Source organism: Arvicanthis niloticus, chromosome 21, assembly GCF_011762505.2.
Source record: "Arvicanthis niloticus isolate mArvNil1 chromosome 21, mArvNil1.pat.X, whole genome shotgun sequence".
Taxonomy (NCBI): domain Eukaryota; kingdom Metazoa; phylum Chordata; class Mammalia; order Rodentia; family Muridae; genus Arvicanthis; species Arvicanthis niloticus.
The window spans coordinates 43549362-43572141 of record NC_047678.1 but is presented as its reverse complement, the minus strand read 5'-3'; the positions used below and the strand labels follow the sequence as shown (position 1 = coordinate 43572141).

Here is a 22780-nt window from a genome sequence, read left to right as displayed (position 1 = left end):
TCTGTTTTTAATCAGTGAATCAGCAGCTATCATTCACAAAAATCAATCTGAGGAAGCCTGTATGTCAGAGTTGGAGGAAGGCAACTCCCTCTGCCACAGTCAATGGACCCCCAGGCAGGGCACAGTCTGGAGACTATTTAGTCAGTATCCCCATTTAATAAGGACAGTTAGCTAGAACTGATAACAGGAACGAGGCACCCAACACAGCCGACCCTTTGCCTCGAACCTGGAAATCCTCCTCCCGTCATGAGTGACACAGCACAGCTGCCCGGGAGACTCTGCCCACACTGCTCTGCAGGGCTAACTTGCACTCTTTTCTCCCACCTCAGCTCCCTGTCAGTCAGTGGCTGAGCATGCTTACCACTCACAGTGAACAACTCTGAAAGGCAGGCTGAGAGGAAGCAATAGAGCACACTCCACAGCAGCATTGGATAAAACGGTTTTCTGTTCCAGAACTCTGTTTCCAGGTTCACAGTCTTTAGACCCTGGACATGAAAGGGCTCCTGGACATAGCCTTGCTCCTAAGCTGACCACATGGACACGTTGGGGCAAACACAGAGCTCTGAAGATCCCTGTGGCAGATAGCTCTCAAACCAAGGCAGATCCTAGTGCTCACTCCTCCTCTGCCTGGACTGCAAAAACTGAAATGCCACGTCCATTGTGCACTCGCCCTTAATGCCGGGGGTGGCCACGTGACACAAAACATGACTAGATTTCTATTATATTGCTTTCCAGATTAAAAGGACTCGTTTGTGCTGCTCCCGTTGCTCCTGTCTTTCATGAACGGTGATGTGGTATCTGGAGCTGCACTGCCCCTGTTGCTTGTCTCGAATGGTGATATATCTGAAGCTACAGCAGCCATTAGCAACCCTAAGATCACAAGCAGGAAGGAAAGGCCAAGAGACACCCTGGGAAGCCAAGTCTAGTCCAGCAACTGCTTCTCATTATATGGAAAAAGTAACTTCCTAGTTGCTCAGACCACCACGACTTGGGTTTCAGTTGCTTGCAGCTGAATGCATTCTTAGTTGAGCCAATGTCTCATCCTTATATACACAGCAGGACTTCTTTACTACTTCATGGCAATTTCTATCAGACCGTGTTCAGGATATCCCATCTCAGGTCACCCTTAAGATTCTGGAGCAAATTTTCCAAGCTCCTATTATTTTTCCCTCTCCATTGAAGTGTCTGGCAGCCACCTTGAACTCAAAAGGACTACCCAAGAGAGTAGTCTAACTCTGAGCTTCCCGGTCAAGTCAGGTCATCCTGCATCCAAGGCCCAACAGTCCTGGATGTTACCCCTACCTGTATCCTCTTATCCAACAATCATCCAGCTCAGGAGCTTGTCCCCCTGAGTTCCTTTCTAACCCCCTTCCACTTCTCCCACCTAAGTGTAGATTCCATATGCTGGGACCACGGCAAAAACATTTGGACTGGTACCTGTCACCACACCATCCATTCCACAATGTTCTTATGAAAACATAATTCTGGGGACACGTGAGATGGCTCCATGGTTAAGAGTGCTTTCTGCTCTTGAGAAGACCTGAGTTCAGTTTCCAGCACCCACTTTGGGTGACTCACAATCAGGTGTAACTCTAGTTCCAAGGGGTCCAAACCTTCTGGCCTCCTCAGGCACATGGACTCACATGCACAGAGCCACACACAGACACATCATTTTTGAGAATGTATAAACCTTTTTTAAAAGCCTGCCCCATAATTCTGATATCACCGCTTTCTTTACAATATTTCATGATTTCCTACGGCTCTTGTGCTGAAGTCAAAGTCTGTGAGAATGAATGCAGCCTCTAATGACCTCTCGGGACCTACTCTGAGGCTGCCCACACGGCTCTCAGTTTAACACACAGTGTACGTCTCTTAGCTTTTCAACCCCTTTGTGGTGGTTTGAATAGGAATGGCCCCCATAGAGGCATGTGTTTGATTACTTGGCACCAGGGAAGTAACACTATTAGGAGGTGTGACCTTAGTTGGAGGAAGTGTGTCACTGTGTGGATGGGCTTTGAGGTCTTCTATGCTTGAGCTACACCCAGTCTGGTATAGTCTCCTTCTGCTGCCTGTGGATCAAGATGTAGAACTCTCAGCTCCTTCTCCAGCACCATGTCTGACTGGATGCTGCCATGCTTCTCACCATGATGATAATGGACTAAACCTCTGAAGGTAAGCCAGCCCCGATTAAATGGTGTCCTTTATAAGAGTTGCTGTGGTCATGGTGTCTCTTCACAGCAACAGAAGCCCTGAGACGCCCACACACATCCCTCAACGCACACAGTTGGCATTGTCTATCCCCTCTAACTTGTCCCTCTGCAGCCTAACACTGAAGCTTTTGATTCGGATGTACTCAGCTGGTCCAGATTCTCAGTCAGTTCAGTGCTAAAGGTGGCTTCTGCTCCCCTGAGACTCACAGCAATCATCTTTTCTTTTAAGTCCTGTTCATTTATATAACAAATGCCTTCATGTTATCAACTAACTTCAACTTCTGGATCTGTCTGTTGGGTCACAGTATCCTGTTTTTTTTTTTTTTTTTTGTTTTTTGTTTTTTTAAATGTGGTAATTTTTGTTTGTTTTTCAAGACAGGGTTTCTTTGTCTTGATAGCCTTTATCTTTGATAGCCTTGGCTGTCCTAGAACTAGCTCTGTAGACCAGGCTTGCCTTGAACTCACAGAGGTCTGCTTTACCTCTGTGGGCACTGCAGATGATATTCTTGGATCATGCTTGACTCCCCTTGGATCTATTTTATTCTAGAAATTCTGCTGACCCCTACAGAAGCTTACTTTTAATCTTCAATAAGTCCACTCTGTTCTGTTTTTGTTCACAGTCATAGGGTGTTAGCCAAGCTTCCAATTATGGCCTTTGGGGATTCAGTGTCCCTCTTAGCCAAGTGTAACATGCAGGTTTCCATGTGCCTCACAGTCCTGGGTGTGCTCTCCTATCAGAGCCCCCGAATGTGCCAGCATCATGGACTCTCCCTCTTCTCCCAATTTTCACTGCTAACCTCCTAAGAGCTTTTTCAATAAATCTGCACAGGAGTTCAGCAAGAACCAAGAGTTACCATGGCAACTCACCATTCTACTCAACAGTTGAAAATCCACAGCTGACACTTTAAAGAACAATGGCCCTGGTCAGGTTATTACATTTCCAACTAGAAGCAGGGGTCAAAACACAGGAGCTAACCAGGTGTCCTTCCAATACTGCCATCAGAGTCTCATGGCACATCAGGGAGGGGACTGGCACCCCTCCTTTCCAATATGCCACCAGAGAGTCTCTGGAGGGTAGCAAGAGGGGAAGAAATAATCCCCACTCGGGAATATGAGAGAACTGAGGCTAGCGGAGAGGGGCTACCCAGAAAGCTATGCTCTCAGATCTGCTCTCCTCTAGGCAAGCTAACAAGCTCTTTTGAACCTGTTACAGATCCATACCCAGGTTCAGCTGTATCAAAATAAACTAAAAGGAAGTGAGCCTCACTGTACATAGTCTTTAGAGGAGGGATGCTGAGGGCCTGCTGAGCTGGTGGGATGTGGTTGTGTTTTGGTGCAGAATGGTATAAACCAGAAGTTGCCTAGGACTGTGCTTTCTCTGCATGTGAGCCTTATATACTATATCTGACCTGAGTTATCAGCAAATGAGACCCAGACTTTGTCTGGGCATGCCATGGGTTGCCTTTGAGACTCAGCTTAAAACAGAAGCACTGAGTATCACACACATACAGAACTCAGGAGTTTGTCCAGGCCACTATGACTTACTAAGGAATTCTGTTTCCACAGCTGTCTTTGTCTTGCTCTCTGAATTAGCCAAGCAGATGTTTGAAGCATCATCAGATCTAATTGCTCATCTTACTTATTAGGAAACCGAGGCCCAGGGCAACCTGCACAATTAATCAGAGGCATAGGAGAGCCACATTTGGTGCTTTGGATTTGGCCCGGCTCACTCCTGCTCTGGCCTTCCCTCCTGGAGACCAGTCAGCTCTTCACTTCTAGGCTACTATAAGCAATGGCATAGAGAAACTTCAACTTGAGCCCCTGGAGTCTAACAAAGACTCATTCCCTTTCCCCTTTTTGGATGTGTAATTGCAAATAGAGGTACTGCTGCTTTGTGACAGCTCACTGAAGAAGAACCTTGGCCACCACCCCGTATGGATGTGAACAACACTGAGGCTCTCTGTCTCCCATGTCTCAGGACTCTGCTTAGGCTCCTTTCACAGAGTTTACAGTGTGTTATACCCACACACTGGGCATCACTGAGAGTCTCTGACCACCACTTACCTTTGCATATGCAGTTGTCTTAATGAACCACTGTCGGAGGTATTTCTTCTCTACCTTGGCTCCAGAACGCCATGAACAGCCATATTCATTCACCTGCTCATTAGCTAGCACTGTTTGATCCACTGGATCCCAGTTAACCAAGGCCTGTTAGGATACAGGAGACAGGGGAATACACTGTGGTGAATGCCCTGTGGAGGCCTCGTGGAGAACAGGGTTGTAATGTTACAGTGTGGTTCCAAGCTCAAAGGCATCTTTGGGGTGGACTGCCTGGCCAATGGGCCACTAGTAAGCTGTGACAAGGACACATACAATGCCCTTGTTAGAAAAGGCTTGGGGAAGATGGACATCTGTGAGCACATGGTCAATTCAACCTTAGGTTTTTTCTTTTTTCTTTTCTTTTTTTTTTTTTAAAAAGATTTATTTATTTTATGTATATGAGTACATTGTAGCTGTCTTCATGCACACCAGAAGAGGGCATCAGATCCCATTATAGATGGTTGTGAGCCACCATGTGGTTGCTGGGAATTGAACTCAGGACCTCTGGAAGAGCAGTCTTCCAGAGTTAAGTGCTCTTAACCACTGAGCCATCTCTCCAGACCAGGTTTTTTCTTGAATGACATGAAAATTCAGGATTAAAAATTTTAGAACACTTTAGAAAAGAAGAAAAAAAATGGTATCTATTTAAAGTTTCAGAGAACAGAGTTACTGCAGAGAAGATAACAACACTGTTTACTGAGTTCCCATGCTAGGTGGTTTTACAGCTAAGTGGCTATCTAGCTTAGGGTTAGTTTCAAACTTGAGCTCCTCCTGCCTCTGTCTCTTGAGAGCTGAGAGTTGTGTGCCACTACCCTTGGCTTAAGTGAGGCCCTTGAACGCTCACAATCGGCTTGGTGGTAAGTAGATCATTAAAGAATCCTATTGTCAGAGAATCCTATTACAGAGAATGAAGATGAAGAGTAGAGAAGTAATATAAAAACCTAAGGTCCCAGAGACACCCACAGACAGGGAAGGAATTTGGGTCTCAAAGAAACTAAATTATGCTTGCAATTCTTGAAGACTGTAGTTTAAGTTAATGTGGAATATACAAAAAGCAGACAAGTCGTAATGAACAATTAATGAATTTTTAAATGAGTAAATATGTAACTATCACTCACGTTAAAATATATAACATTTTCAGCACCTCTGGAAAACTGTTGTGCTTTTGGCCTTCAGTGCTGCACCCCAAGAGTAACAACCCCGAGTCCTACTCACAGATTCACTTGGCTGGTAGAACACGTGGTCCTAACCATGATAAAGGTACTCCAGAGTTACTGTTAGTTTCATTCTTTGTTTAAAACAAATACCTCTGCCTACACTTACCACTTTGTGACATTCAGGTGCCTCCTGGCACAAAGAAGGCACTGAGTACAGCGCGATCTGGGGACTGCTCTAGTGGCTTGAGAAGCACTGCTTACAATTTAATGGAAGACTGTGTAACACAGGCACTTGCTCAGCACCAAAAAGTATTCACAGTAACTCCGACAGAGCCGGTGCTAGCAAGCATGTGCCTCCCAGACCATTCTTCCTTCGCGCTCAGAGCCTGCATCCACCTCAACTCTGGCCCGCAGGCTGGTTTGCCTTCTGTTAGAAACTATGGAGAACTGAAGGAGGGGCTACTTAGGCCTCTGCACTGTCAGACAGCCTGTCCTGCGGGGTCAGGGGCCTAACACTGCCCCCCAGCCTGAGTCAAACGACAAGGGTATTCTCTGTATCCAGTGTTAGACACTTCCCAGCCCTTCCAGGCTGTGCTAAAGTCAGCACAGTCGGGCCCTTTATTATGTCCTCTTCAGTGGCTTTTCCAAGAACGTGTTGGGAACTGACTGGTTCTGGATGTTTCCCAGACTTACATAAAAGCCAGGGTGGGGAAGAGGCTAGCACGAGCTATAATCGGGGTTATGATTTTACAACTGAAAGTAGTCTAGGCACAAAAAAGCTGAAGCTATGCCATCTGGAATCACATGGAAAGATGAGCACTGAACAGTTCACTTTCTCTAACATGGGGTCCCCCAGGTCTTTGCCTCATAAGTATATAGAGATGACCAGGGTAGTAAGTATCTGGGACCTAAAATTTTTAGGTTCATAAACCTAAGAAAATTGGCTCATCTTTTATTATCACTAATACCAGGGAGATTTCATGGGGTAAAAAGAAAAACCGAATACTCCTGCTTTATTTTTGGTAGTGCTCGGTCTGCTGCGATGAGTCTATGAGCCTGAGGTGGCCTTCATCTTTACTGTTATGTGCAAACAGGACTTTCTTTGTTTCTCACATAAAAGTTACAGGGTTTTTTTTTTTTTTTTTTTTTGGTTTTCGAGACAGGGTTTCTCTGTGTAGTCCTTGCTGTCCTGGAACTCACTCTGTAGACAAGGCTGGCCTTGAACTCAGAAATCTGCCTGCCTCTGCCTCCCAATTGTTTTGGTATTTTTGAGATGGGGTCTCACTATGTAGTTCTGGCTATCCTGGAACTCATTGTGTAGACCAGGCTGGCCTGAAGTCACTGAGACCTGCTGTTCTCTGCCTTCCAGACACTGAGATTAAGAAGATTAACAGCGATGATTCTAAGATGGAAAGGATTTATAAAATTTTAAAAAGGAAGCTAACATGAACTTACTTCCTTTTGATAGGCTAGTCCAGCTTCGTAGAGTTTGATGAACAGGTATTGAGTCCATTTGTAGTAATCTGGCAAACACGTAGTGATTTCCTGTCAAAAAGGGAAGAGGTATAAATGCAGTCAGGCACTCCACCACACACACCACAACGTAGAGATTCAGTTCTTAAGAGCAATTAAATTGCAAAGTATTTATCAACCTATTTCCACTAAGTCTCAAAGTAAGTGAAGGAGCCATTTATGCTGGGAAGAAGGAGATGATGTCATCGGACTGACTTCCCGTCTTTTCTAGATGTGTTCAATGAGAAGAGTCTCAGGTCTCTTGCCTATCATCCACGGAAGAAGTTACAGTACAGGAAACAGCTATGAACTTTAAAAAAAAGACTGAATAGTTTTTGTATATATGTGGGTGTGGGGGTATATGCACATGAGCGCTGTCTGATCCCCTGTAACTAGAGTTACAGGTGGCTGTGAGATGCCAGATATGAGTGCTGGAGACCAGATATGAGTGCTGGAGACTAGATATGAGTGCTGGAGGCTAGATATGAGTGCTGGAGACTAGATATGAGTGCTGGAGGCTAGATATGAGTGCTGGAGACTAGATATGAGTGCTGGAGGCTAGATATGAGTGCTGGAGACCAGATATGAGTGCTGGAGACCAGATATGAGTGCTGGAGACTAGATATGAGTGCTGGAGACCAGATATGAGTGCTGGAGACTAGATATGAGTGCTGGAGGCTAGATATGAGTGCTGGAGACTAGATATGAGTGCTGGAGGCTAGATATGAGTGCTGGAGACTAGATATGAGTGCTGGAGACTAAACTGGGATCAGCAGCAAAATGATCACCAGCAAATGTTCTTAACTGCTGAGCCATCTCTCCAATCCAGCTATGAAGGGTTTTTGCCAGGATAAACACATGCTGAGGACCAAGAACATAGCTCATCTGAGAAGCAGTCATATTGTCAAGAGTATTTATTCACTGTGATGTGGTTCTCCTTTCAGAACAAATCCTTTGTCTACACAGAACCTAGGGCTAATAGCGTAACTAGTCTCATTATTCCTCTTTATTATATGATATGAACCAAGCTATTGTCTACATGGAGAGATTAATCAAAAGTTTCTAAAGTTTACTTTCTGCTTGAAAAACAAGTTTAATATAGAATTTTACAAACTAGGGCTTCATGCATGTTAGGCAAGGACTCTACCAACCGAGCTGCACTCCTAGCTTTTCTTGGTTGTTTTATATGCTGTTTTGTGATCGTTTTTCTTTTAAGTAGCAGAGTCCTAATTTTAAAAAACAATTACATTATTTGGGTGTTACTGGGAATCAAACCCAGGGCCTCAGGCATGCTAACAAGTGCTCCAACACTGAGCTATAACCCCAGAAAACAAGTTTTTTAAAATGCAAAATAGGGGCTGGAGAGATAGCTTAGCAATTAACAGCTTAGCAAAGAGAACTCACTACTCTAGAGGGTCTCGAGTTCGATTCCCAGCACCCACACAGCAGCTCACAACCATCTGTAACTGTAGTCCCATGGAATTTGATGTCCTATAGTAGTGAGGAAACATACGTGCAGACAAAACACCAATATACATAAATAAACAAAAAATTGTAAAGATGTAAAATAAATAACTCAACTCTGACTACCAGCTCCATCTCCCTATCATGAGTCACAGACAAATCTGCCAATCTAATGGTGGTTCCAAGCAGCCTGGCCCCCGCCAAAACCTAAGCCATGGTGAACCACCAGATCCCAGGGACCCCACAGGCACCTCATATATAATATATAATCTAATGGTGGTTCCAAGCAGCCTGGCCCCCGCCAAAACCTAAGCCATGGTGAACCACCAGGTCCCAGGGACTCCACAGGCACCTCATATATAGGAGTGCCAGGCATGAGGAAACTCTGCCAGCTCAAGGATCAGACTAGCAGACAGAGAATAGCTTGCCTCCCCAGATCCCGTTATCAGTGCTAATGCTGCCTTCTCAGCCCTGACCTGCTAGTATGGCACAGACTTGCTCTCTTTAGTTTTCTAGACAAATGCCTATAAGACTTCCACTGCTAACAAACATATGTCAGGAGCCATCTTCTATTCCATTTTACTCATCATTTTATGTCCTCCCACACTGAAGCAACCCCCAAATGCTGCTGAATTAAGAATAAGTCGGACAAATGAGAGTCTATATATGAAAACAAATCTGTATACCTCATATAAGTTTCACAGTTAAATTCTCACTGAGCTGTGGTCACAAACACACAAGGAAATTAGAATAGAACTGAAGGGTAGAATGGGTGAGGATAATGGGAAATATATTAGACCTTGTTATTGTAAAAATAACTTTAAAAAAAACCTTTATATACTACAGTTTTAAGGAAGTACATAAACCAAATATAAAAAAGTCAAACTGTTAGGTCTAGGGATGGGGCCCATTAACACTTTATTTTATGTTTATTTGAGTTGCTCATAATGAAATATCAAATCATTCCGATGAATATAATATGATAAATGGATTATAATGAAAATATTTTATGATGGATATTTTATAAGGCACTCTCTTAAGCCCTTGGATCTGTTTCTAGACACTGAGTAAAATTCACATAGCAATAGAATAGCATGATCTTCAACTAGGTGTGTGGTTCTGAAAATCAGTTTACCTGAGGTAGAAAAGGAAGGGTAGACTGAGTCTTATTAGCCAACTGTCCACTTGTGTTCCTTTTGGGCATCATTAGCTCGAGGCGAAAGAGTCTGCACCCCCATTTTCTCCCTAACTTCCCATGTGGACTTGGCCTATTTTATTTGTTGCTTCTGCAACTGACATCTAGAGAAAACATAATTCTAGCTGCTGTACGGCCAGGGCCACTGTTGGCAACTGCGCAAGGGGACTAGGACTGAGGAGACTCCCCTGGTTCTCCGTGCTGCACCTTCCTACCTGTGGTAGGCCAGCTGCCTCATTACTAAGTCAAGCAATGTATATTTTGAGAGTCACAGATTATTCCCTTTAGAGCCTTCCATGATGTGCCCATTAGAACAAAAGAAAATTCTAGTCTTCTAAAATCATCAAAGGTATTTTTTAAAAATTATATCACTTAAAAGCTTTTAGTTTAGCCAACTGGCTAAAAATCAAAACCTTGTTTTTAGATGTTCACTGTGTACTACTTACTCAAAACACAGTTCTACAGTCAAGAGGCCATTGGGCTTAACACCCATGAAAATAGTAACAGCCTCCCCCTTTCTAAAGCAGAAACTATGTTCCCTGGGGATTGTGTGGCAATGTCTAGAAACAATTCTCTGTCACTGTTGCATATGTGTGTGTGTATTTGTGTATGTGTGTGTGTAAGAGAGAGAAAGAGGGAGAGAGAGCACACATACATGCTCACCAACTAGTGAACATGTGAGTTAATACTACAGAGCTAATATAAAGGAGAGTCCCCTAGCCTGGCAGTGGCGATTCACACCTTTAATCCCAGAAAAAGCAGGTGGATCTCTGTGAGTTCATGGCCAGCCTGGTCTACAGAGTGAGTTCTAAACAGCCAAGGCTACACAAAGAGATCCTGCCTTGAAAAACAAAACAGTCCCCTCAAATGATCTACATAGTCTCATTTTTGTGGATGGGATCTTGCATGTAACCCAGGCTGGCCTTACACTCAGGTAATCTTCCCGTTTTACCCTCCCAAGTATTAGATTACAGGGGTGAGGCAGCATACACTGTTTTCAGCTTTAAATGTTAATAGAGCAATGTTAATCTAAAGGTTTATATTATTTCACTTTAAGTCTGAAGCCACAGGCAGATCAAAGGAACATCAGTCAGACAACTCTCTAGTGGGCAATCCACAAAAGTGACAAAGAAGGTTAAATCTCATCTCCTGGGGCCAGTAATTTACTGAGTTTCTCTCTTCCATAGGATATGGCCTCCACTAAACATGATACAAACCACTGGGACCCTTGCACCAGACACAGGTCAGGGCTGGAATGTTGTTTGCTGGGAACAAGTAATTTTTTTTTGTAAAATCTAAAATTTAAATAATTTAATATGTTCCCAAGTGGTGGTCTGACTTAGAAATTTTCATGTAATAAATGTTTCTGTTTTGAAGTTAGAAAGGAGTGTGGTTATCAATACATTCATCCCTCCCACAAAACAGATGTCAACACAGAAGTGTTTAAAGAGCATCCCCTGGAATCTAGCCTATGGACCCAAATATCCAGATCCAACCACATCTGCAGGGCCCACTCAGGCACCTTGCCTCTGTGGGTGGGGTTCCCTGCCATCCTCATCTGCCCACAGGCATGGATGGCACCAGTAGATAAGTCTCTTGCTGAGACCATCAGAAAAACAAATAAGACTGACTGTCCCTAAATCCCCCAACATTTCTCTTCCTTACTTTTCTCTGTTTTCAAATGAGTTCACATGGCTGGAGAGATGGCTCAGCAGTTAAAGGCATTTGCTGCTCTTGCAAAGGACTGGGGTTCAGGTCCAAGCATACACTGGCAGCTCAAACCTGTCTGTAAGTCCAGTTCTAAGAGATCCGAACCCTCTTCAGGCATGCACACGGTGCACATACATACATGCAGGAAATCACTCATACACAAATAAGCCCACACCTGCAATAAGGTACTGTTGGTTGTAACCTAAAGTCAGGTAATTCAAGTGCACAGCTCTAAAAGCAGGTAAATTCACTCCTCGTGGATCTCTATCAAGGTATCAGCTCTTCTATCCTGTGAGCTCTAGAGAGCACCATCTAGCTGTCTATCTGGGGTCTCAGTGAAGTGGCTCCTCTACATTGCAATCTTACACTTTACACTGTCTGGGGTTGGTGCTGAAAACATTTCATAGATTTAGAGGACCCAAGGCAAAAGATATGCTCTCTCAGAACATAAAAAGGGTCAAAATAACCTCTTGGAAACCAACCATTCTCACCTAATGACCTTGAATAACTTAACCTAACAACTAAGCCAATGTCACTGTGACTTGTGGCCCAGTAATTTGGCATCAATGATGTCCACGAGGCTGAGGCAGCACAGCCCGGTTATGTCTACAGTACTGAAGAACTGCGCTGGATTTTAGGATCATGGCATTCAGGACCCATCTGTGCTCCATCACTCCTTCCTTGCTCTAGAAATATCTAGATGAGTGTGATGTCAGGGAAGGACACTCAGAGGGCCCTCAGCAATCCCCAGGCGATAAAGGGACATACATTGTGTTACAACTTATCACAGTCCTGGTTTGGGTCTGTTAGCTCTTCCTGTGGTTTTTGTCTGGGGCTTTTCCTTTTTTCTCTTTCTCTATAGAAAGCTTGCAACAGGGGACTGAGGCAGGAGGACTGCAGGTTTGAGGCCAGCCTGGGTTACACAGTGAGTTCCAGACATTCACTACACAGTTAATCACGAGAAGGAAAAGTGGTACAGGACTGTGACCTGCTCACAAGATGGAGGCAGCAGGGTGAGTGTGAGGGCAAGGAGCTGGGTGCTAGTGTTGGAAAGGCAGCGCCCACAGAGCTAGTGGTGAGATGCTTGTGCAGCATGCAAGAGGCTCTGGGTTCAATCCCCAGCACAAGGAAGGGGAGAGAAGGCCAGCAAGGTGGCTCACCAGGTAAGTGTGCCTGCTTTCACACACGTGCTTCTCAGGTAAGTGTGCCTGCTTTCACACACATGCTTCTAGCCTTGGCCTGAAAGACCCTTCACTGGAGACCCAGCTAAGCCACCCAAGTCCAAACAATAAGTAAACCTCAAGAACAGTTGTTAATAAGAGAGGCCGATGACTCAATGGTGACAAGGACAAGTGGGGGACAGTCCACCACCAAACTAGGATAAAGCTTAAAGGTCAAATGCCCTTCCCTCGTTCAGGATGTGGCACAGACTGTCTAGACTTGTTATTTATACTCTTGAATATTATTCACTTCTCAAGCAGGCTGTCAGACTATGAGGAGCACAGGCTACAGGCAGAAGCCCCAGCCCTGGATGACCTGGACCACTGCAGTCACTTGACTCTCTCTGACCTTAGTCGTGTTTTCTGACACAGACGTTGCAACCGCTGTAAGGATGAAGGGATCTGATGAGGACCAGCCTGACTTTCCAGCGCTGTCAGCCCCTCAGATGTGGACTGAAGGTTCATGAGTCTTCGTTAAACAAAACATTCATTCCAGGGGTTAAGGGTATTTACAAAACAGCAAAGCTAGATGTGGTAACATACACCCATAATTCCATACTCAGGAGGCTGAGGCAGGAGAATTCCCATGAATTTGAGACCAGTCTGAGCTACACAGTGAGTTTTGGGCTAGCCTGGTCTACATCATGATGCCCTTTTCCAAAACAAAGCAAGGCAAAGCAACTCTGGCCTGAGACAGAGTTTTAGATAATTTTATAAATAAAGAAGGTTTTTAGAGAAAGGAAACCATTGTTCCTGGTTTATTCACAGCAGCTCATGTGAGAAGAGTCTCCCTAACACACCACACAACGATTTAAGGAATCTGTGTGCAGAGCCTCCAAAACTCCAAAGACAATGGAGAACTGTGTTTATCATTGGCAATTTCCAAATCAAAAACACAGAATAGTACCCTTTGGGAAAGAGACACAATGAGGTCCCCTGCTCAATGATTTAGTGTCATATTGGCTCAGTATACTTCTGTTCTCTTTTACCTGCTGGGTCATTTGTTTGTTTTCCAGGACGGGGTTTCTCCATGTATCCCTGGCTGTCCTGGAACTCACTCTGTAGACCAGGCTGGCCTCAAACTTAGAGAAACTTGTTTGCCTCTGCCCCCTGAGTACTGGGATTACAGGCTTGTCCCACTAGGCCTTCATGCTAAGACACTCACCGGTAGGCACTATGCATGTGCATTCACTCATAACTCAATTCTACAGACTCAGAGTACTGTCCAGGGAAGAGAATGTCAGGGAGAGTTGGCGTTCCAAGTCCGGCTACACACAACTAGGCTCAGGTCCAGAAAGATGACCTTTTCTCTACCTCAGAGGAGTCCGAGGATTTTCAGTGTCACCATCTTCCTCAGCATCTCATCCATGCCCGTCTATCTCATGCCTTCCATCTGCCTTAGGAAAGAGAAGCAAGCCTGCTGGCACCTTGACATCCACCAGCTTCCCAGGTCAGGGTCCTGTTGCATTCCCTCCTAGCCACACCTTTCCCAGTGGCTCCTTGACATTGTCAGGCCCACACTAGGCCACATGGCCTCCCTCCTCCTTTCTGGACCATCATCCCCATGATCCTTCACCCAGGCTCACTGAGACCCCACTGTGGACTTCCCCTGGCCTCTTTCCTTTGTTCCTCTTCCTTCTATCTGCCAGTTTCCATCTCTGCTTGCATCTCCTATTCCTTCCCTGCTCACATCTTTGCAGAATTGAAGGAAAAGGCGTTAATATCAGGGTAATTCATTAATCTTAAACATTTGTCTAAGCACTCATTTTCATGCGATCATGTTCTTCCATGCAGGACTATCTTTAGGCTGAAAATGAACATTAAAAAAAACCCAAACTGACAAATGCCAGGCACCGCACTTTTATAGTGTGTGTGTGTGTGTGTTCCTTAAAGGTCTTGCTTTCCAAATCCAGGGCCACAAGTTAAGTTCTTAAGTGATTTGAAAGGTTCGTGTTCTATATTTCTTAAAGAAAATTCAGAATGTTAACAGCAGGGAGACCGAGGCATGCAGTTTTGAAGACATTGTCTTTCTTACTGAAAATAGCTCCTCTTTAGAAGAGGCAGGAAAGAGGCAGAGAGAGAGGGAGGGAGAGGGAGAGAGAAAGAGAGGGAGAGAGAGAGAAAGAGAGGGAAAGAGAGAGAGAAAGAGAGGGAAAGAGAGAAAGAGAGGGAGAGAGAGAGGGAGAGAGAGAAAGAGAGGGAGAGAGAGAGGGAGAGAGAGGGAGAGAAAGAGAGGGAGAGAGAGAGGGAGAGAGAGAGAGAGAGAGAGAGAGAGAAAGAGAGAGAGAGAGAGAACCTGGTATCTTGACAATTTCTCCAACCCATAGTTGCTTGCCCATATGCAAAAAAAAAGCAACAATTTGGTAAATTTCTTGGTAATTATTCTTTACCAACTGACAAGAACTTCATCAAGGCAGTCTAACAAAGCACAACTTTGCCAACCTGACATTTAGGGACAGAACACCTTCCATAAATCAACAGAGATTAACTAGTTTGAGTTGCAATTTGTTGTCAGTCTAGGTGGGCAGAGACCAGCACTCCATCTTTCTAGAAGGAACACTGATAAAATTTATATGATTTGAAACATCCTCAAACTTTCAGGTTCACCAGGGCAGAATCTTCTAATAGATACTTTCACAAGGCTGGGTCTCTCGGTTTCCTGAAATGTGAAGGCATTTTTTTGGGGGGGCGGGGGGCGGGGGGCGGGGGGGCGGGGGGGGAGGGCTCATGGGTGAAGGCCAGGAGTTGGAAGCAAATGCCTTCTCTATCAGCCCACAAAGCAAACAGTGGCAGCCACAGAGCTATTTGCACTTCCACTAAGCAATGAGTTGGAGAAACTTGCCACCATGTGAACAATTCCACCTGAGACAAAGACCAAGAAATGAAACAATAAACTTAGAAAAGGTCATTAAAAAATGCCCAATAGCCCATCAGTGTGTGTGTGGGTGGGTGTGGGTGTGTGCGCGTGCAGGGTGGGGGTCTGTACATGTGCATGTCTGTGTTCACATATGAGCATGTCAAGACCAGAGGTAGACAATGGATATCTTCAACACTCTCCATTTTGTTTGAGACAAGGTCTCACTAACGTGGAGCTTATCAATTTAGCTGGGCTGGTTCCAGGCATCCTCCTGCCCCAACACCCCAGTCCTAGCCCAGATTTTAACGTAGGTGCTGGGGATCCAAATTCAGGTGCTTGTGCTTGTACAGGAGGCATTTTAGTGACTACACATTTTCCCTGCTCCTAACCTAGAAATTTGGGGGTTTTGTTTGTTTGTTTTTGTTCCGCTTTGTTTTGGCTAGGGTTCCAGTGGAGGAAGAGAAGTGGCTGGTAAACACTGACCTAGTGGGGCATGCACATGTGCCAAGACATGGTCAGAACTTCAGGATGACTGAAACATGTTAGTCTCAAAAGATACACAGCAAATTCACTTCAAAGGTCCCACCTTGCCCCCTCAAAGCTGAGTTTGGACTACAGGGAACACCCACAGGAGGCACTCATTCTTCTAAGGGAACACCAGAGACTCAGAGCTAGAGACTGGGCAGACAGATGGTTTCACTTGTAAGAACCTAAAAGGAGACTTGCAGCGCCTGCCACGTGTTGTCAAGGCAACCGGCTCTGAGCTCTCACGAGGGGAGCTTCTCCCCAACCTGGTTGCCAGGCACTTACCTTTCAAAGTACTTTAAAAAATGTTTTTGATTCTTTCAAAATTAAAAAAAAAAAAAAAAAAACCCACCTCATGTAAAAGTATATCTACTATCCTGCCGGCCTTGTCATTTTTAGGGTTTGACCCTTCTTATCTGATGTTTAGTCATATCCGTGAATAAGGAGCCAGGACCTTGAAGTCATAACAACTTCCCATTCTGTAAGCTTAACCATGGTGTCTGAGAATGAACTCAGGCAGGAAGGATGCAGGCCTGTGTGTTTGGGATGAAGAGGACATTATTCCTGAATTGCAATCACCGTCTAACAGTGGGGAAGAGAAGGCTGAAACAAATGAGCCCGCAGCATGAAGAAATCCCACATGGCCCTGGAAACATGAAACGTGTAAACTGCTATTCCAAAGAATGCCCCAATCTCTCTCTCTCTCTCTCTCTCTCTCTCTCCCTCCCTCCCTCCCTCCCTTCCTCCCTTCTACTCTCTCTACCCTCCCCTTTTCCCCCTTCTTCCCTCCCCTCTCCCTCACCCCCGTGTGTACACATATGTGTGCAGGAACACACACTCGTACATTCATATGAGTTAGGAAGAGAACACTGAGTATCTTCTATCACTTTCTGCCTCGTCCTTTGAGGCAGGGTCTGTCTTTGAACCTGGGACTCACATTCTGCCAGCTAGGCTAGAATCTAGCAAGCCAAGATGATCCTGCCGTCCCCACCCCACTCTAACCGGGAATTACAGGTGTGTGTAACGCATGTTATATGAGTTATATATGTGCTGGGATCCAAACTCTAGACCTTACGATTGTATGTCAAGCATTCTTTACCTGCTGCATCACCTCTCCAACCCCTGAGTTCTTTACTGATGAAATTACACCAGGCTGAGAAAGCAAGAGAAATAGAAACAAAGGGACGCCACAAGCACTCAGTGGCAACCGGGCCCTATGCAGCAGTAAGGTACAGATGGCACTCTTAGTAGCTTCGTAGCCCTACTGAGGCTGTAAGTGTCAGTGATGTTCTCAGTAGACACCCACCCTTATCCCACTGTAAGCTCTGGCAGTACAAACAGGCTATGAACAGCACGGCAGCTCGGCTGCCCTGGCTCCTGCTCATATGCAGCCGGCAGCTCTGCAGTTAACTATGGCGTCTTGGGACAGCAACCCATTGTTTGTTTGACCTTGTGTAAGAGCAAGCCAATCCACCCTACTGACTGCCATATGAAGTCCAATTTCTTTTTCTGCCATTTTTCAGTTCTCTCTGCCACCCATCCCTCCATGAGAGATAACCTTGGCAGTTTGATCCCCAGTAAACCTTCCTTCTACCTATGGGGCAGAAACAATGGTTTCATTGTGCCCTCACTTACAAAAGCTAAAATTCCTGAAAATGGGGCTATAGCAAAAGTAGAAAATGTAAAAAGGCTATTTTATATTTTTAGTGGTTATACCTAGCATGTGCTGCTAAAAACAAGCAAACATGTTTTACATTTTAGCAGAATACAATCTAGAACTGATATTTTCAAATAGAGAAAAAAACAAACAAAAATGTCAAATGTAAGAAAGCATGAAAAAAAGGACACTTATAACTATGGTTTTAATTTTTTATTTTATCTTATATGTCCTCGGTGCTTTGTGGGCTGTCTGTAAGCAAACCATGTGAGTGCTGTGCCTTCAGAAAGGATCCGAGCCTCCTGGCTGGGAGCTGTCGTGTGGATTGAGAAACCTAACCCCAATTCTTCCTAAGCGCCTCCCACAACTGTTTTTAAAAAGTTGAATTTGAGGAGCTAGAGTGATGACTCAGCAGTTAAGAGCAGTTTCTGCTCTTCTAGAGGTCCCATGTTTGATCTCCTGCACCCACAACCATTTCTGATTCCAATCTGAAGGCATCTGACACCTTCTCCTGGTCTTCACAGTCAACAGGCAAGTGCATGGTGCAGACATATGCACACATAAAACATTCACACACCTTTTAAAAAATTCTAATTAGAAAATAAATATGGGCTGGAGCTGGAGCCCTAGGTTTTATACACACATGCACACACACACACACACACACACATACATGCACACATGCACGAATGCACACATGCACTTAAGGAAGCCATTAATGCCACCTCTGAGTTCAGGGCCAGCTCTCTGAGATGGCCTTGCATTTTACTCTCTACCAACAATCCCCACTGGGTGCTCATGGCAACATGATCTGGGGCAGGAAAAGAAAATCAAAGCCAAAAAGCCAAGGCCTTTTTAACTGTACCTCCCTTGTCTTTCCCACTGTACTCTTCATTTCGGAGGTGACTGGGGAAGGAAGGGACTTGATTTTGCATTTACCCCAGTGCTTCAGCCAAACCGACCAGTCTGCTGAGTGAGTGGGTGCTGAGAGGAATCATGGCATGGAAGAGACCTTTCACTGAAAGGCAAACAGTCGTCTTCCTTACTCAGCAGCCTACTCCCCCAACGCCTGGGCTGGGCTCTAAAGGTCTCCTCTCACAGTTGGCATGACCCCCAGGTACTCATCTGTAACCCTCGGAGTCTGGAATTTCCCACTGGCTTTGATTTGTTGTGACTTCTTGGAAGATTTACACACTAAAGACTGTAAGTGCCAGAATCACCATGGGCTTGCGCATACCAATTCTGAATTCAGAACAAAATATAAATGAATGGCCAGTTCATCACCCAAAGGACCAGCAAGTTAATATTTAATCACTTTTATGTTTATGCCAATAATCCTTTTAAACTGTTGCTGTGAGCCAGAAATCCTTGTGCAGAGTCTTTGCCACACACACACAGCCCAACCCATTATGAAATCAAATGAGAAGTTAGCTCTCTTAGCTTAATCCACAGAAAATTATTTGTATTCAGACAAAATACCCACTCTGGATTCTTTTGCGTGTGGAGTGCTAAGCTTCTCTCCAGAGATTTGTCACTTTCTTTTCCTTTTCCCAACCCAAACTGGAGGAAGGGCCTCAGTCTCCCAGGCCCTCCCTGAACGGAGCACAGGAAGCCAAGCTGACTCACCCTGTCCCAGCTGAAGCACAGGCCGAGCCGATCGAGCTGCTTTCTCATGTGTTTAATATTGCTGTGAGACAAAGGGAAGCAAGTTTGATTTTGAGAGGGAGCAGGGCCACAAACAGACTAGCTTTTTAGAATGTTTTAGAAAATTTACAAAGTCTAGCTCAGTCAAAGAAGCATAACTGTTGCTTTGCCCTGGCAAGGATGAAAAAAATCAATCCATAAGAATCAGTAAAATACCAGTATGCTAGCAGACACCTATGAGCCGGACTTGCTCATCTACTAGATGCCACTGGGGCAGCTCCTTCCTGTGGCTGCTCTAACAAGCAGCCTCTTGAATGTGTGATCCTGGCTTCCACATGTCTGTGCTCTACACTGTTAAATCAAGCAAGCAAGTTTTAAAGTGATTGAAAAAAACAAAAACACAAACAAACCCTTATGTGCTGGGTGGTTTGGAGCTCAGTGGAAGAAGCCCTTGCCTGGTGCGTGTAATCCCCAGAACTGAGTGTGTAAATGTCTGTCACACACACACACACACACACACACACACTTCTTAATGTATAAATTGGGGAAATTCAAAATAACACAGTGTTCCATCTATCAGAACCTAAAACTGCTCTCAAATTGGATGAGAAGTGCACTAACCAATTTATAATTCTTGTTGCTAGAATCAGCTTATGCCATGTTTAATCTACTTTGAGTTGTCATTTTCTCTTTTTTTTTCCTTTTTGATCACTTCTATTAATCTAGAATTAATTGTATGATGGATAGAGAGTACAGTGAGTTTGCTGCCATGCAGCTTTGGATAGAAACAAGAAAAGGTGGTCATGGGGCTGGGGAGATGGGGGAGGGCGGAGTGGAAAGGTGCTAGGTTCACAAGCACAAGAACCTGAATACAAATCCCCACTATCCCTGTAAAAGCCAGGCATGGCTTGCATACCATAACCCTTGCATTGGGGTGGACACAGGCAAGCAGGTCTTGAGAGCTCACTGACAAGCCAGACTAGCTGAAATGGTGAGCCTCCATCTCAGTGAGACCTACTTCAGGATAGCAAGGTGATACAGGAAGACACTTGGCTCCCCAGTACACATACTCAGCTGGGCACTTTCACTAAAATGTAAATGCATTTTACACACACACAAAAAAAATGGGGAGTAAGGGGATGGGAGGAGAAAAGAGGAAAGAGGAGGAGGGAGGAGAAGAGAGGATGTGGGAGGGGAAAGAAAAGGGAAAGGGGAGAGGAGGGGGAAGGGGGGAGGAGAGGAGAGGAGGGAAGGGAAGGGAAGGGGAGGGGAGGGGAGAGGGGAGGAGGAGGCAGTGGAGGTGCCAAAGACAGGCCTGGAACTGTCCTGCATCTGAAGAGTGAGATGATGAGGGGTCCCAGAAGATTCTGATGTACAGTGTTCAGTACTTCACTAGCAGGGAGAAGGCTAGGAAGTCTGGGCCATGGGGCAGTAAGAGAAAACCACACCCAGCCTCTGGTAGCTGTATATCTTACTAAGTTGCTCCTTGCTCATAAATGAAGAAAACAAAAATTTAATCTTCAGGGAAAGTCAGAATGCAGCGTTTGGCTATGGTTCAGACTCAGGTCCAGCAGCCGAGAAGCACTGATGAAACTGAGCAAATGCAACGCTCTCTTCCTTGTTTCCTTCATAAAGGTAAATGCTCCAAGAAAGAACAGTTTGTAAATAACAAGCATCCGAATAAGCAAGCAGAGAGCCTGCTCTGGCACTTCTCAGGATCACAGAGCATGAAAAGGCAAGAGTCGGGAGCTGCAGTGGCTCAATGGTAAAGGTGTTTGTCACCTAGCCTGACAGCCTGGGTTGAACCCCACAATAGCATGATGGAAGCTTCCTCTCATAAACTGTTCCCTGACCTCTCCATGTGCACTGTGACACACATTCACCTTCCTACAAGTGACTAACTAGCTAGACAAACACCAGTGTGCACAATCCTGTTTATTTACATCCTGGCAATTTGCCAGTGTTGTGATTTGTTTTGTGGTGTTTTTTTTTTTTTTTTTTTGCTTTCAGTTCTCTCTTGTGCATAGGCTTAAAAGGGTTTTTAAAAGGTTTCTCTCCTTATGAGTACTTGAATATGTCTTAAATACTTACCTCTGGGTCCAGCTTTCTGGGTGCAAATTCCTCTCTATGGCAGCATTTTCAGCAGGCAATCCGAACGCATCCCACCCCATGGGGTTGATGACCTGGTATAACAGAACAAAGTGAAAAATTAAAGAGAAAAAAAGAAAAATGGTCTTACGAAAGGAGTTGTGCCTTAGCAGGAAGAAACAGCTTTTCTCCTGCTTCCTCCCTCATCCGCCTGACTCTAAGAGGCTGCCCTCTTCACATGGTACCTAAGTCCCAGGACAGACATGTGTCATGATTCCTCCTCCTTCCATTGCCCATCACCATCTTTAACTTTAACAGAACCCTGTTAACAGGGACTCGGGAGTCTAGTCTGGAGGAAATTTTTAAAGGAAATGATAAAGCAACCCTCTGCCCTACAAACTCTTCAAAGAACATGCTCCAAGTCCAGATGCAGAACCACTATCAGTCATCCCATAACACCTGAGACATCGCCATGACCAGACAGTGAGGTGGGAGTAAAGGGTTGAGTGATATCCAGAAAGCTTCATATAAAGCTTTATAAAATTCACATATTGTTGAGTATCCAAGGACAGGAAAGGGAGGCTGGGGTCCTTTGTTCCAACCTAGGACAGGCACGGTTTCCGTAAGTTTTCCCAGCCTTCCTTTTTGAAAAAAATTTAAAAAGGGGGATCTGTTGGGAGCTGACTTTAAGCAGAAAAAAAGCGGCTAGCAAGCAGCTATCAACTTTGCAGCCATCTGGAGCCATATACTCTGATGAGAGACTTGTTTTTCAATAGCCTACAACAGCTGAAGCACACTCTGACAAACATCTTGTTTATCCCACATAGCTTGTTTTGCTGTTTAGTGACCCACCCCCCCTGCATGGTGCACATGGTAAAATGTCTTCACCTGTGTTCTCCTGCTTGTGCTTATAAATACCCAGGATTTCCTTGCAATCGAGTCACTAGGAGAAGTCAATAGGAGACAGTAAAGGAGACTTGACTACACACCCTGTCTTGTCTCTATTCTTCGAGTCTCTTGCCCCTCCATCCCCACTCTCTCTCTTGACCAGAGCACTTAGCCCCAAAGTGTGGGACAGGGTGGACAGCAACATAGTAGCCCCAAAGCATGGGGCAGTGCAGTCCACAACAACATATGAAAAAAAAGGTGGCCAAGAGGAAGGCTAGAATACTGTCCTCTTATTAAAACGTGTCACTGGCTCAGGAAGAGGCACTCCAGAGTGTCTCAGAATAAACTATAATTCATTAAAATACCCAAACAGGGCTTGGGAGATGAGACGGCTCAGTGATTAAAGTGCCTCCAGGGCAAAAGAATGGGAGTCTGGATCCCCAAGACCCACATAAATGCCCGAAGCCCACCTCTAACCGACCGCTGAAGGTTAGTAACAGAAACCCTGAGAACAAGCTGTCTGGGGAGCTAGTGTTGATTAAGAGACCTTGTC

The 22780-nt window shown here is 44.9% G+C and overlaps 1 protein-coding gene across 1 annotated transcript in view; it reads right to left on the bottom strand.

The window, feature by feature from the left end:
• Lars2 (leucyl-tRNA synthetase 2, mitochondrial) overlaps nucleotides 1–22780 on the bottom strand; it is a 95725-nt gene that overhangs the window by 48747 nt on the left and 24198 nt on the right. The window contains exons 4-7 of the mRNA XM_034484298.2: nucleotides 21343–21434; nucleotides 19234–19294; nucleotides 6923–7012; nucleotides 4275–4418 (exon numbers count right to left, since the gene is read on the bottom strand). Coding sequence (XP_034340189.1) covers nucleotides 4275–4418; nucleotides 6923–7012; nucleotides 19234–19294; nucleotides 21343–21434 — 387 coding nt within the window. The remainder of the gene's footprint in view (nucleotides 1–4274; nucleotides 4419–6922; nucleotides 7013–19233; nucleotides 19295–21342; nucleotides 21435–22780) is intronic.